At 44.6% G+C, this 16,340-nt stretch overlaps 1 protein-coding gene across 2 annotated transcripts in view; it reads left to right on the top strand.

The window, feature by feature from the left end:
• Positions 1–16,340, top strand: part of SIDT2 (SID1 transmembrane family member 2) — a 91,428-nt gene that overhangs the window by 13,839 nt on the left and 61,249 nt on the right. For both annotated transcript variants that reach the window (XM_044282260.1, XM_044282259.1), the window contains exons 3-5: positions 12,784–12,905; positions 14,757–14,921; positions 15,002–15,047. In XM_044282260.1, coding sequence (XP_044138195.1) covers positions 12,784–12,905; positions 14,757–14,921; positions 15,002–15,047 — 333 coding nt within the window. The remainder of the gene's footprint in view (positions 1–12,783; positions 12,906–14,756; positions 14,922–15,001; positions 15,048–16,340) is intronic.

Below are 16,340 nucleotides of genomic sequence, written 5' to 3'. Positions count from 1 at the left end.
TATGTGGCCGTAAACTACTGTACGGCCACACAGCGGGGCGTAGAGTGAAAGGTGCGCCGTATGGTTTTTGGAAGACAGATTTTGCTGGACAGTTTTTTATTTTATTTTTTATTTATATTTTTATTAGTTTTTAATACGTAACAGGGGATAACAGGGTACCAAGGTATGGCACGCAGGCCAAGTCAAAATGCATATGGTAAGCATCGTGAGTACATTGTAGTTACAAATGCAAAAGAGTGAAATCCATATGGCAAGACAGTACATACTGAAACAATTATAAGATGTAGAGGGGAAACCTCTACTCTTGAGGGAACCTGTAGGACGTCCACAAGAGCCATTTTTTAATAAAGATAGTGTGTGTGCGGTTTTCCCATGAGGTGAGCTCTTCAAACCTGTGGATTTGGTCAACTTTCTGCAACCACTGGTCTATAGATGGTGTTTGGCTTTGTTTCCAAAGTCTAGAGAGTACTAGGCGGGCTGCAATCAATAACTGCAGAAAGATGAAGGGTGTATGTGGAGGATCTTTGTCTTGGTTAAGAGAAAGAAGAGCCAACTGAGGGGATGGTTTAAAGGAGGTATGACATATTTTGTTTGCCAAAGAGAAAATTTCAGTCCACCAATTAATTATAAGGGGACATGTCCACCAAATATGGAGGAAGGTCCCTCTCTCTTGGAGGCACCTCCAGCACGTGTCCGAATTGGCTTGAGAAAATATTGCATATTTATCTGGCGTATTATACCACCTTGTAAGTATTTTATAGCCATTTTCTTGAATTCGGACACAGCGGGATGTCCTGTGGGGGGATTCCAGGATTTTATCGAGCGAGGCAAAGGAAATGGTGATATTCAAATCTGTTTCCCAGCGTTTTATGAAAGCAGGTTTGGCTAATATAGGTGGTGAGCGAAGTTTGTTATATATTTGCGAGATAATCTTCCGTGGGACTATGGAGAGAGATAACACAAATTCAAACCAAACTAAGGGGCGCATCAGGTCGCTCTTGTCTGGACAGTTTTTTTGACACCATGTCCCATTTGAAGCCCCCTGATGCACCCCTAGAGTAGAAACTCCATAAAAGTGACCCCATCTAAGAAACTACACCCCTCAAGGTATTCAAAACTGATTTTACAAACTTTGTTAACCCTTTAGGTGTTGCACAAGATTTAATGGAAAATAGAGATACAATTTCAAAATTTCACTTTTTTGGCAGATTTCCCATTTTAATATTTTTTTTCCAGTTACAAAGCAAGGGTTAACAGCCAAACAAAACTCATTATTTATGGCCCTGATTCTGTAGTTTACAGAAACACCCCATATGTGGTCGTAAACTGCTGTACGGGCACACGGCAGGGCGCAGAAGGAAAGGAATGCCATACGGTTTTTGGAAGGCAGATTTTGCTGGACAGTTTTTTTGACACCATGTCCCATTTGAAGCCCCCCTGATGCACCCCTAGAGTAGAAACTCCAAAAAAGTGACCCCATTTTAGAAAGTACGGAATAGGGTGGCAGTATTGTTGGTACCAGGTTAGGGTACATATGATTTTTGGTTGCTCTATATTACACTTTTTGTGCGGCAAGGTAACAAGAAATAGCTTTTTTGGCACGTTTTTTTTTTTTGCTATTTACAATATTCATCTGACAGGTTAGATCACGTGGTAATTTTATAGAGCAGGTTGTCACGGACGCGGCGATACCTAATATGCATACAATTTTTTTTATTTATGTAAGTTTTATACAATAACTTCATTTTTAAAACCCAAAAAATTGTTTAGTGTCTCCATAGTCTAAGAGCCATAGTTTTTTTCTGTTTTTTGGCGATTATCTTGAGTAGGGTCTAATTTTTTGCGGGATGGGATGACAGTTTGATTGGCACTATTTTGGGGTGCATATGACTTTTTGATCGCTTGCTATTACACTTTTTGTGACGTAAGATGGCAAAAAATTGCTTTTTTTACACAGTTGTTTTTTTTTTTTTTTTTACAGTGGTCACCTGAGGGGTTAGGTCATGTGATATTTATATAGAGCCGGTCGATACGGACGCGGCGATACCTAATATGTATACTTTATTTTTATTTATGTAGGTTTTACACAATGATTTTATTTTTGAAACAAAAAAAAATCATGTTTTAGTGTTTCCATAGTCTAAGAGCCATAGTTTTTTCAGTTTTTGGGCGATTATCTTGAGTAGGGTCTCATTTTTTGCGGGATGAGATGACTGTTTGATTGGTACTATTTTGGCGTACATGCGACTTTTTAGATCACTTTTATTACCTTTTTTGGGAAGTAAGGTGGGCAAAATTTCAATTTTCTCATAGTTTTTATTTATTTATTTTTATGGCGTTCACTGTGCGGGGAAAGTAACATGACCGTTTTATAGATCAGGTCGTTACGGACGCGGCGATACCTAATATGTGTAGTGTATTTATTTATTTTTATTTTTTTATTCAGTGATAAATGTTTTTTTTTTTATCTTAACTTTTTTCACTTATTTTTTAAATTTTTTGACCCAGACCCACTTGGTTCTTGAAGATCCAGTGGGTCTGATGTCTGTAAAATACAGTACAGTACACCATATAGGGTTCTGTACTGTATTTTACTTACACTGAACAGATCTATGCTTTCAGCACAGATCTGTTCAGCACCATGGACAGCAGGACGCCTGAGCAGGCGTCCTGTTGCCATGGGAACCTTCCCCGTCTGCCACAACTTCGCAGACGGGGAAGAGTGAGGACGGGGCTTCGGGGGGCTGTCTGGGGGCTCTCTCCCTCTCCCATCGGGGGGCTGCAAAGGCACAGCAGCCCCCCGATCGGAGAGGGAGGGAGCTCCCTCTTACTGTTAACCTTTTCCATACAGCGGTCCGTACGGACCACTGTATGGAAAGGGTTAAACGGCTGACATCGCATCAACGATGTCAGCCGTTTATACCAGGGTGCCAGCAATGTGCTGACACCCTGGTATACCCACTAGAAACCAACGATTATGCAATGGGAGGCGGGCGGGGGATCGCGATCCCGCCTGCCGTTGCAACACCCCCACCGCCTGCGACACCCCCCCTGCACCACCCGCCACCACCCGCCGCACAATATTGATTTTAGGCACTCTGAAGTTTCTGATCCCCGCGGTCAGGGACCGCGGGGATCAGAAACTGCAAAAAGCGCAGCAAACCGCAGGTCTGAATTGACCTGCGGTTTGCTGCGATCGCCGACACGGGGGGGTCACATGACCCCCCCTGGCGTTTTGACAGGATGCCGGCTGAATGATTTCAGCCGGCATCCTGTTCAAATTAACCCCTGGGGCGCCGGAATGCCGATTTTAAAGTTAGGACGTACCGGTACGTCCTGTGTCCTTAAGGACTCGGGAAATAGGGCGTACCGGTACGTCCTATGTCCTTAAGGGGTTAAAAGACAAACTGGTTAGAAGTCGCTTTGTAGAATTAAAGTCAGATATGTGGCTGAGAGATTGGGGACCTATTGGGAATCGCTGTTGCGGAAACTGTTCTTATTGTAAGTACAATCCTCAATGGGATGTATTAGCCTTTGGAGGTCTGCAATACAGAGTTAACACTTTGATTACATGCGGGAGTAAATATGTTGTATATCTAATTTTATGTATATGCGGTAGATTTTATGTAGGCAAGACCATTAGGAACATGAATGAAAGATTTAGAGAACATCTGAACTCCATCCGTAGGGAAAGGTTGCCCACGATTAATAGAACGTGTGAGATTGGAACATAATAGTGACAGCAAGGTTTTGAGGTTTGCAGGGATTGAGCTAGTGTGTAATCCACCACAAGGGGGCGATAGACATCGAGAGCTCTTGAGAAGAGAGGCAAGATGGATACTGAGATCCGGAGCTATGGGCCCATTGGGCTTAAATGACAGATATTATTTAGGAGTATTTTTGTAGATAGTACATCGTTTTGGTTTGTGATCTCTCTTTTTTTTTATCTTATGTTATGTTATAATACATGTTTTCATGTATGGCACCGAACCTCTGGTGACATCACTAGTGTGTACCGCGCAGAGGTTCTGATGCCTAAAGATGGCGCTCGTACGTCAGAAGCGCTGAGGAGCGAAGCGGACGTTGCCACGAGTTACTGCCTGCGGTATGTTGATCCGCCCCATGCCTGTACTGATGTGAAAGTTCAGAAATAAAGAAACCCATCTTTTTTGGTAAGTGCCGCTCATGTGTTTTTCTTTCGTGGACACGAACTGTAGTTTTTATTGTTATTGGTACCATTTTTGGGGTACGTTCATGTTTTTGATCACTGTTGTTAAATTTTTTTTTTTTAGGGGGACAAAAACATGATGAATACCATATTTTTATTTTCTGTTACGGCGTTCAGACAGTTTCCAACACAAAGATGCCTGTTATGCTTATATTTTTGTTTATATATTTTTACATGTAAAATTTGGAAAGGAGGGTGATTTTAAATGTTTAATATTTTTTTTTAATTTTTTTTACATAATAACTTTTAACCCCCTTTCACATGAGCGGATCCCGTGCGGGTAATCCTATGCGTAAAAGAGAGCCAAGCCTTGTTCCGGACAGCAGAGACACGGAGCATTAACATGATTTGCTCTGCGCCTCTCTGTGATCTTTTTATTACAAAATCACAGTGAGATAAAGTTGTCACTGTGATTTTGTAGCACAAAGGTCACAGAGAGGCGCAGGCTCGTGTGAAAGAGCCCTTAAGGACTAGAGATCTATTATGGTGAATGGCATTCTGATGCGCTCCCTGTTGAGCTGTACCTCATGCACAGCTTTGCAGACAGATTACTATGACAACCCTGGAAAGCTTCAGCAGGCCCTATGCTGTTATTGTAACTGATCAGAGCCCCACAATTTCACTGCGGGGCCTCTGATCAGAAGTCAGAGGGAGCCGCATCCCTCTGCCTTACCTCACAGATGCCACGATCGCTATTGAATGTGGCATCTGAAAGGGGTAAATGACCAGTTTCCATAGCATCATCACGACGGCATACAAGGAGATTGACCCCTGACCTCTGTAGGGGCAGGAACAGAGAAAGGTTAAATACCCTCCTCCCACCACCAACACCAGTGTTTCCTGTCCCTACAGAGGACAGGGCAGAGAAAGGCCCCCCTGTATGCAGGGAGATGAAGCTAAGGAATTTGAGTCTTCTTTTTTTTTTTTACCTTGGAAAATCGCCGGCATCCTGCATGGCGTCCCCCTGCCCTCCCGCGGTCCAGTACTAACGCTGGGCAGGGGGTGTGGGGTATTGTCTCATCCCTCGGCGTCGACTCCCTCCTGGCCTACTGAGGCTTCAGCTGGGCGCATAGTTATGATGTCACTGCTGGCGTTCCGGAAGTGACGTGTTCGGCGTCCGGCCCGGCTTAAAGCCGAGGCCTGGACTCTAGTAGGATGCTTCTGTGGATCGGTTCCCACAGCCAGCGGAGCCCTTACCTTCCGGGAAAAGGACGAAGCATCCGACCACAATGTCTGGGACAGAGCGGTCCCCTAGAGAGCCCGAACCGACGCTGCCACCATCCGTGAGTCCCCTTGGGGGTATTATTGTTTGGTCAGGGAGTCTATTGATCCCCCTCTCCTGCTGTAAGAAAAAAGGGGGGGGGGGAGGGAGAGTTTGTTCTCCCAGTTTAACTGTGGGTCTTATCTCTCTTCTTGGTACAAGGGGCTCGCCTCAGCTCGACAACCGCCCCCCCTCCCCCCACTCTTTTTTAGTTTTGTCCATTCCCTTACAGCTACCTTCTCCTTCCTTTTAGGTGTGTAAAGAAACCCTAAAAAAGATCAAGAGATCCCTCAAATGTATATCCTGTAGTGGCAAACTTCTGGACAACTATCTCAAGAAACTGTGCAAAAATTGTATTTCAAATATTGTACTGGACGAAGCACCCTCTCTAAAGAAGGAATTAAAATCTATGATACAGGAGGAAATCCGTTCATCTTTAGCCCACTTATATACTAATCCCCCCGATTTACTGCAACCTAAAAAAAAAGCGGGTTAGATCACCGTCCCCTTCTGACTCTGAAGCTATAGCGGACGAGAGCGTCCACTCCGCCAGGTCATGGGAAGAGGGGGAAAGAGTCTCTGATTCAGACTCAGTAGATAGTGGTCGTAGATACGATTTTTCTACAATTTTTCTACAAAAAAAAACTTGTGTGGTCCTTGAAGAATGGGCAGATCCGAAAAGACGCCTGGGAGTCTCGGCTTCGTTTAAAAAGAATTACTATTTGATCCCGAGGAGTCCAAAATTTTCAACGAGATCCCCAAAATTGATGTTCAAGTTGCTAAAGTGAACAAAAAAACATCTCTTCCATTTGAGGATGCCTCCCAACTCAAGGATTCTATGGATCGTAAAGCTGACAGTCTCCTCAGGAAGTCTTGGGAGGCTGCCATGTTTAATATTAAAACCAATATTGCGGCTACCTCAGTCGCTAGATCCATGTATCTCTGGTTGGGAGAATTAGACCATATCAAAAATAAAACATCTAGAGAGGAAATCCTCAATTCTCTCCCTCTTTTAAAATCTGCCACGGCCTTCCTGGCGGATGCCTCGGCCAAGTCGGTCCGATTCTCCGCCAGAGATGCAGCACTTTCTAATTCGGCCAGACGAGCACTTTGGATGAAGTGCTGGTCTGGGGACAAGACGTCTAAATTGAAACTTTGCTCTATACCCTTTTCTGGAGAATGTTTTCGGCCCGGTCCTAGATAAGATTTTAGAGAAGGCTGCGGACAAAAAGAAGGGGTTTCCGGAAGATCGTCCCTTCAGGCGCTGATTTCCCTTTCGCTCCTCCTCGAATCAAGAGAAAAGCTACAGGGGGAAAGCGAACTCGGGGCGCTGGAGTTATCCAAAAGGGGGAAGAGGTCAATCCTCCTCCCACCAGAAATCCTCCTATAAGCAATGACGTCGGAGTGGGGGGGGGGGGGGGGGAAGACTCTCAGAATTCTTGGAGACATGGGAATCTATTTCCCAAAATCCCTGGATCTCCAAAGTAGTCGGTACAGGCTATCAAATAGAGTGGTCTTCAAAACCCGCAAACAAATTTTCACTGACACGGTTTCAACCCAACCTTTGGCAGGGAGTCCAGAAGCTTCATCAGATGAATGTAATCTCCCCAGTTCCACCTCCAGAAAGAGGCAGGGGTTACTATTCAACATTATTTCTAATCAAGAAAAAAAGAAGGCACGTTTCGAACTATCATAAACCTGAAGCCATTAAACAAATTTATTCTTTACCGAAAATTCAGGATGGAAACCCTTGCATCTACAATACCACTTTTAAGCAAAAACGGCTTCATGTGTACAATAGACCTGCGAGACGCTTACTACCACATTCCCATTCACGCCGATTCACAGAGTTTTCTCCGATTTGCAATCCAGGATATATCAGGGAAAATTCATCACTACCAGTTCAGAGCCCTTCCCTTCGGAATTTCATCAGCCCCGAGAATATTTACCAAGGTAGTGGTAGAGATGGTCGCCTTCGTCAGGAGGAAGGGACTTATGGTAATTCCCTACTTGGACGACTTTCTTCTGATCAGCGAAGATTTCAATCAAATCAACTCAAATCTGAGATATTTTCTTTCCATCCTAAACGACCTCGGGTGGATTGTGAACGAAGAAAAGTCCGTCCTCACCCCCTCGAGGAAAGTTCGATTTTTAGGCATGATTCTGGACTCCCGAAAGCAAGCGGTATTCCTACCCCTAGACAAAATATCGGTTCTTCAACAAAAAATCTAATCCTTTCAGAAAAGAGGATCTTGTTCTATCAGAGAGGCAATGAGTATGCTAGGTCTGTTAACATCCTGTATTCCGGCAGTTCCCTGGTGTCAAATTCACTTCAGACCTCTTCAGTCCTGGATCCTGAGTGTTTGGAACAGGTGCCAATCCTCTCTAGATCGTCAAGTGATCCCACCAACCCAGGTACTGCAGACTCTAAATTGGTGGAAAAACCACAAAAACTTTTCCAGGGGGACTCCCTGGCAGAAAACTCCCCTATTGCAAGTAGTAACAGACGCAAGTCTGTCCGGCTGGGGCGCAAAGGTGGGGGATCATCTATTTCAGGGCACTTGGCCACAACCAATCAGATCCTAGTCGTCAAATTTCAGGGAACTGAGAGCGGTCTGGGAAGCATTGAAGGTAGCAGAGGGAATGCTTTGTCGTCATCACATAAAAGTGCTATCAGACAACACTACGGCCATCGCCTATCTTTCCCATCAAGGGGGAACACTGTCAACAACTCTTCAAACGCTGACAACAAAAATCTTTTCATGGGCGGAGCAGAAGGTGGCCTCTATATCTGCAGTTCATCTGAAAGGAACACTAAATCGGGAAGCAGATTTTCTCAGCCGCCACAGGATCGATCATACAGAATGGTCCCTAAGCCCAGAAACATTCAGGTTAGTGGTAGGAAAGTGGGGGATGCCCGACGTGGACCTATATGCCACCAGGGCAAACTCAAAGGTGGAGACATTCTGTTCTTTAAACCCCAGGGACAGACCTCATGCCTTGGACGCCTTCGCCATCCTTTGGCATTGGAAACTATGCTATGCCTTCCCTCCACCTCCCTTAATTCCGAAAGTGATACAGAAAATTCGCCAGGACAAGGCCACGGTAATTGTGATCGCTCACCTATGGCCGAAGAGAAGTTGGTTCACATCTCTCCAGAAATACTCCCTCCAGGATCCTTGGCCCCTTCCTATGCGGGGGGATCTACTCCATCAGGGTCCGGTTCTGCACCCAAACCCACAGTTTTTGAAATTAGCAGCATGGATCCTGAGTCCCAAACCCTGAGACTTCAGGGCTTTTCAGATAAAGTTATTACTACCTTGAAAGTCTCCAGAAAGAATGTAACATCAGCAATCTACCTTGAAAATCTGGAAGCGCTTCTGTTCCTGGAGCCGTGACAAGTCTCCACACTTGCATAGACACAACATTCAAAGAATTCTGGATTTCCTGCAACAGGGTCTCAACCTAGGGCTTAGACCCTCTACCCTGAAGGTCCAAATCTCAGCCCTAAGTTGTTTTTTTGACCAGGATATAGCTAGTCATCGTTGGATCAAAAGATTCATTAGGGCAGCTACGAGACTCCGCCCAACAATCAACGTGTCCCTTCCTGGGATTTAAATATCGTTCTTACGGGTCTCACTCTACCACCATTTGAACCCATTTCCGATTGTTCAATAAAATTATTGTCCCTAAAGATTGCCTTCCTAATTGCAATAACCTCGGCCCGCAGACTAGGCGAGTTGCAAGCTCTATCCGTCAGGGAACCCTACCTCCGCGTTCTAGATGATAGGATCATTCTCCGACTGGACCCCGGGTTTCTACCTAAAGTTGTATCCAGTTTTCATCAGAGCCAGGAAATTACCCTACCTTCCTTTTCTCAACACCCCTCTAATGATAAAGAATCCTCCTTCCACTCTCTGGACGTTAGACGGGCAGTCCTAAACTATATTGCTGTGACTGAAAAGTTTAGAAAATCCAACAACTTGCTAGTTCTCTTTGGAGGAAGGTTTAAGGGCCAAAAAGCCTCCCGGTCCTCTATAGCTAGATGGCTCAAAGAAACTATTTGTCTGTGTTATCAAATACAAAATCTTCCGTGTCCAGTCAACATTAGGGCCCATTCCACTAGGGCCATGTCTTCCTCTCAGGCAGAGAGAGCTGGGGCATCCCTGAAAGAAATCTGTCGTGCTGCCACTTGGTCCAGCATTAATAAGTTTATAAAGCACTACCGCCTGGATCTTTCCAGATCCTCTGATCTGTCCTTCGGAAGTAAAGTCCTCCAGGCTGTAGCCCCCCTTAACTGAGAATTTTTTTATATCTCCTTGTATGCCGTCGTGATGATGCTATGGAAAAACCGGAATTAGTCTTACCGGTAATTCTGTTTCCATGAGATCATCACGACGGCATACAAGGAGATTGACCTCTGTAGGAGCAGGAACAGAGAAAGGTTAAATACCCCCCTCCCACCACCAGTGTTTCCAAAATCACACAGAGTAACCCGGTGGTGACAAACAGTGAAAAAAGGTATTGCTTCATACCTTCTGGAGACCCTCCAAAGTAAAAATTTAGAACAATAGGGAGGGAATAACGTGCCGTCGTGATGATCTCATGGAAACAGAATTACCGGTAAGACTAATTCAGTTTTTTTGGTGTCATCGCCGATCCTGGTCACTGCGGCCGGGTGCCTACTGTACTATACAGCCGGCACCCACCATGTATGGAGCAGGGTCAGCGCAGCCGTCTGCTCCATGCGAGCCCTTGAATATAATGCGGAAAATGTACGTGTTTATGCGTTAAGGAGTTAAATCTATAGAGTTTGGTGCTCTGATTATAAAAAATATGGAGCCAGAAGAGAAGGCTAAATATTTAAAGTCTATAAAAGAGATTTATCAAAATTGGTGTATGTGAAAACTGGCTTAGTTGCCGATAGCAACCAGTCAGATTCCACCAGCGGCTTTGCAAAATGTAAGGATCAGTCTGGTTGCTATGGGCAATTAAGCCAGTTTTCTTATAGCTGGTAGACGCAGGACTATGCCTATATGATGTGGAATAAAACTCAAATTTAATCATTTTCAGAAACGGCACTCCCAGCAGCCGCACCTATTATAGGGGATTTCCAGCTTTACGTGGGGTATTGTTTTGTGTGTAGCCAGGATGCTTTTATGTCTTCCTTTTATGTGTTTGCTTAGGTCTTTAATTGGTTTTGTTGTTAGTTTGCCCTTAAAAGGGTTGTTCATCTTAAAGGTTAGAATGGAAAACAATCTTCCAACGATGACACTTGACCCAGACATGTGACAGCTGCAGCCGAAAAACAAAAGGAACAGTGACGCAATTGGTTTTTGTTTTGTTTTTTGCTTTGCGCACCCAAGAAAGTCAAATAGCAAGATGTACGGTATTTTTTACCCATATTTAAGACGCACCTGGGTTTTAGAGGAGGAAAATAGTGAAAAAAATAATTCAGGTCAGACCTCCGCTAAGACGCTCAGATCGGACCCCCATGTTAATAAGACCCCCCCCATGTGATTTGGACCTCAGATCAGACAAAAAAAAATATCAACTTGCGTCTCCTGCTCTGGAAACCAACGCCGCACAGCGTGAGGTCACAGAGCGCGCCAATGTCCTCACAGGTCACAGCACAGCATGCGGAATCCTGCAGGAAAAGACAAAGACCAGGGAGCGGTGAGTATAGACCCCGCACAGGGAGCGCTGCATTCATCCCTCCTCGATCCTCCTGTACTAATGAGCACTTCCATAATGGAAGCACTCATTAGTATTCTCACCATAAGACGCCCCCCCCCAGGCACTTTCTCCTATAGTGTGCAAGCACGACCACCACTGCTGGATTACATGGTGGTCATAATCCCTGGATGCGATGCAAGCAGTGTATAATGTGATAGAAAAATGAATCCAGCCGGCAAAGGAGGCAATATGGACAATCACAATACATTAGTAAATGCCTTGTATTAACTTTCTCTACATGATCTATGCCATTTGCTGAAGTGAGACAACCCCTTTAACACTGAATGACAGTATTGATGTTTTTCTCATCCACCCCAAAAATAATTAATAAAAGTTAATGTTATGTGTACCCCAAAATTGTGCCATTAAAAACTACAACTTGTCCCATAAAAAACAAGCCATCATACGACTATATTGTCAGAAAAAAGTTGTAGCTCTCAGAAGGCGACGATGAAAACATTTATAAAAAAATTGCTTGGTCACTAAGGCCCTAAACAGGCTGCTCACTAAGGGGTTAAATTAATAAAATAGTGGGACATGTGGCCCTTGTACCAAAAAAGGCTGTGTACCCCTCTCCCAGAGCGATACTTTCTAGATCTCTAGCTTCAGGGAACACTTTCGGCAGTGGTAAATGTTCCGACTCTAGAGGTCTAGGCTCCCGGGTCCATACCGTGTGAAGGTCCTGTTCTCCTGGCAGCAGAGGAGTGAACAGGGTGGGACTGTAGGATCAGCATTCCTGGGTATTAATCCAGTAATCCACTCTGAGAACACCTGCATGTTTCCCAAAAAAATAAAAATAAATTATAGATCAATTGGCAATCTTTATATCTATGTGTGTGTACACAAATAACCATTAAAATCAATAGATCAGAGGGATCATAATCAGTAGTGTGTGTGTAAAATATATGATATAAATATACGTAAGCGCAATGGTATCGGTCAAAATCCTTAATATGCTGCAGTGCTGCTATCACCTCAGACCTCGACGCAGTTTACCATTTTTGCGCTACTCTTTCCATAGCGTCGTATCATATGTCTGACAGGCATCTTGGCTGCCATATGGTGTCTCCAAGTAGCACCGTATTACACAGATACTCTCCCGTAGTAGGAATCTTGGAGAGAGTCACTCCGTAATACAGTATCTGTGGAATATCCCAGAATTTTGATATAAAAATCATGCGTAGGTATAGTAAGGTTCCATAGACTCCTATCGGTGTATACAGCTCTGTTACGACTAAGGATGTTTGTCCGAAACGCGCCAACAACCGCTTTGTGCAAGGATCTGTCTGTACTTGGATTAATGTTAGGTTCAATAAAGAGGAAGTTTTTACTGAATATTGTTCCAGTGCCGGATATTTTTCCTTTCTTCTCTACAGCTCTGTACGCCTCAGGAGTTCTATGGAGTCGTACAGCAGCGTGTATGTGCCCTAAGGGCGGCTCCCCTTCCTTTTATATATGAAATTTCCAATAAATTTACATGTATGTGGAGCCATAGTATTATTATTAATTGTATGTATTAGTACTATAACGTGCCTATCTGTGCTTTGGGACTTTTTAGACTGAAGGAGTCAGAGTGTCGGTCAAAGTGCTGTCTGACCAGAAAGGACCACCGCTGCTCTTTGTAGTCCGGCAGAAGGAAGGGTTGATGTCTTTCCAAGTACCGCTGACCCTCAGGGGTTTGTAAGTAGCCATCATTTTTTTTTTTTTAGTAGGCTAGAGTATTATCCACATACATGGCACTTTGTTGATTGATATCTTGCACTGTTCCTTAGCCTTAACCTCTTATAGGGGGTGTCTTATTTTATTTTATTTATTTTATTTTCACTCCAACCTGTGGAAAAATCCATACTCACCTTCTCCCTGCTGCTCCGTTCCGGTTCCCTTTTTGGCGTTCCAGTCCCTTTTACTTACTTTTTAACTTTTTGAATGGATAGGGAGATGTCATTGGCTGCAGTAGCGCATGTGATCCCATCCATCCAAAAGTTGACAAATTAGAAATGGAAGACCAATGAAGGGTGGGGAGCAGGTGAGCATGGAAATGAGAAAAACCCCTTTGAGACATTTTTGGGTTCTAAGGACCCGAAATAATTTTTTTTATTTTTGCGCTCTTTCAGGTATAGTATTAAATATGGAGGAATGCGTAAATAAGCAATTCCCCCATTGTTTTTTTTATTTTTTTTGTTTCACAGCATCCACTGTTGCCATATATAAGTAAATATATATATATATATATATATATTTGTATGTGGGTTTTTTCCCATATTTTTAGCAGTGTATTTTTATATATACTGTGTGTGTGTGTGTGTGTGTGTGTGTGTGTGTGTGTATATGTGTATATATATATATATATATATATTTATTATTTTTTTTCGTTAAAGGGGTATTCCCACCTCCGGGACACACACCTATACTTAGAATGGAGCCCGCAAAGTCCTGGAGGGTGCCCTGTGCATGCGTGGCTGCCCTCCATTTATTCCTGTGGGAGTGACGAAAATAGCCGAGCCGCGCGCTCAACTATTTTCAGAAGTCCCATTGAAATGAATGGGAAGTGCACTGTGCAAGCTTGGCCACCGCTTCATTCACTTTTGCGGGGCTGACTGAAATAGCCAGTTATTTTCGGCGTTCTCATAGCAATGAATGGGCGGGGGCGGGGGGGCGTGCATGCTCAGTGCGCCCTCCGGGACTTTGCGGGCTCTGTTCTAAGCTTGGGTGCGGGTCCCAGAGACATTGGGGGCGTATCCTAGTGAATGTCTGACATGGGAATAACCTTTTAAATATCATTAGTGGACTTTGATAATTTTAAGGGCCACTGAGTTTTGATCGGTGGGGGTCTGAGTGGTGGGACCCCCCACCAATCTCTACAACTAGGGGAGAGAAGCCTTCACATATTGTGCTCTGTCTCTCTCCTCGCTGCAGAGGATGGAATCGAGATGGGCCCATAGACTTCTATTAAGCCTGTCTCCTGCAGCGAGGGGAGAGTTAGATATATGCGCCCTTCCCCCTCCTCGTTCTAGTGATTGGTTGGGGCTCTTCTCGCTCAGACCCCAACAGATCTAAACTTTTCACATGTCTCTAATGACTTATCAAAAAGTTTTACCAAAACCCAGTGTCACTTTAACACAGTGTTACCGCCATATGTTTTTATTACGTACTTTCCCACCACCGCTACTGGTACCCTGAGGTAAGGCCTGTCGGAGACTCTGACTAGACATTGCTGTTGCCAGGGCTGACAGGGACCGTACAGTGTGACCTTCCTCCATTTGCCTGCACCATAGTCTGCATTGCTCGCGGTGCTCAAGGAGTTAAACCGACGGGATCAAAGCAAGTGCTGGAGTGCAGTTGTCAATCACAGCTATCCTCCTAGCGGGTAGTCAGGCGGGCGCAGCCTCTGTACACCACGTGAGCACAATCATGTTCTTGAACGTTGGGTTGCAGGAAGGGGTTTAAATCCTAACTTGAAACTTCTCTCTGCTTTCTCTTTCACTGTATGCATTATGTCAGGTACTTACCTCTAGAAACGTTCTTCCCCAGGTACCAACGTAATTACCAGTATAAAGATGTCGGGCGCACACTGTGCCAGCCACCCACTCGGGCCGAGGCGAAGACTGAGTCCTTCTTTGTGGACGTTTCTACCTTGTCTGAGAAGAACGCCACCTACTACTTGCGTGTTACACATGTGGAGAGCTTTGTGCTGCGGTGAGGAACAACGTCCGGTGCGACGTCTCAGCTTGCGTCTGTATCTACGTCAACTTAACCACTTTTTTTTATCTTTGTAGGACAAAAGAACGGTTCAGTTTTAATTCAACTCCCGCTCAGCCTCAGGTATAATGTGACGAGGTGACAAGTACATGTACAGTGAGGTTTCTATGTGCGTGTTTGCTCTGGTCTACATTTTGTGTATGGTGTAGTTGTACCTTTTAATGACCTACCAGAGGAAAGGCATCAAAGATATAGAAAACCATTGCTTGATCTTGATGACCTGCTGAGATCTTCCACGTTACAGGCCCAAAGCCTGAAGCTGCACTGTTGACAGGTTAGGATGAGAACATGTTAGGAGCAGTTTTGTTGTGGAGGTGTCACCCCATTCCAATGCAGGTAGGATGAAGATACTATGGTAGTCACACAAGGTTTCCTTGACAAACCTGCACCTGTCAGAAATTATGACCCTAGGTGAGTGATGGCGAACCTTTTAGAGATCGAGTGCCCAAACTGCAACCCAAAACCCACTTATTTATCGCAAAATGCCAACACGGGAATGTAACCTGAATACTACAGTCCAGTATAGTATCTTCCATGTACTTTTATCATTTAGCTATAATAGCCTGCTTACGTTCAGTGTGCTGCCAGTACCGTTCATAGTGTGCCCTGCGCTGATAATTGGCAGGAAATGTCTAGGGCACATTGGTATGCCTTAGACTTTTTCCAAGGAGCGGGTGCCCACAGAGAGGGCTCTGAGTGCCAGCCTCTGGCACCCGTGCCATATGTTCGCCACCACTGCCCTATGTTATCATCAGAACCTGCAAGAAGTTGTTCTTCAGACTTTGCTCTGTTCGTTTAAAGGGGTTGTGTCATCTTGAGCACTGGTGGCATATCACTAGGATATACCACCAATGTCTGATCCAACCTGGTCCACTACTTCATGATAGCAGCCCTTACAGATGACCAGAGCAAATTTATTGATTCAAACGATCCTATTAAAGGGAATCTGGCATCACGATCTTGAACTATTATCTGCAATAATTCTGCACATAACTAGTCCAGATCACCATTTTATATTTTTCTCCTGTCCTCCGCTGTCAGGGCTTAAAGAGGACCTTTCACTACTCTACAAACTAAAAACTAACTAGATCAGTGGGCAGAGCGGCGCCCAGGGGTCCCCCTGCACTTACTAGTAAGTCTGGGCGCCGCTCCGTTCGCCCGGTATAGGCTCCGGTGTCTGCGCTCCCTCTGACTGATTTCTTGTAGGAGGCGTGTCCCTTGCTGTAGTGCTGGCCAATCGCAGCGCACAGCTCATAGCCATAGCACACTGAACGTAAGCAGGCTATTATAGCTAAATGATAAAAGTACATGGAAGATACTATACTGGACTGTAGTATTCAGGTTACATTCCCGTGT

Source organism: Bufo gargarizans, chromosome 2 (assembly GCF_014858855.1).
Source record: "Bufo gargarizans isolate SCDJY-AF-19 chromosome 2, ASM1485885v1, whole genome shotgun sequence".
Classification (NCBI taxonomy): domain Eukaryota; kingdom Metazoa; phylum Chordata; class Amphibia; order Anura; family Bufonidae; genus Bufo; species Bufo gargarizans.
This window is presented reverse-complemented; position numbering and strand designations above follow the sequence as displayed.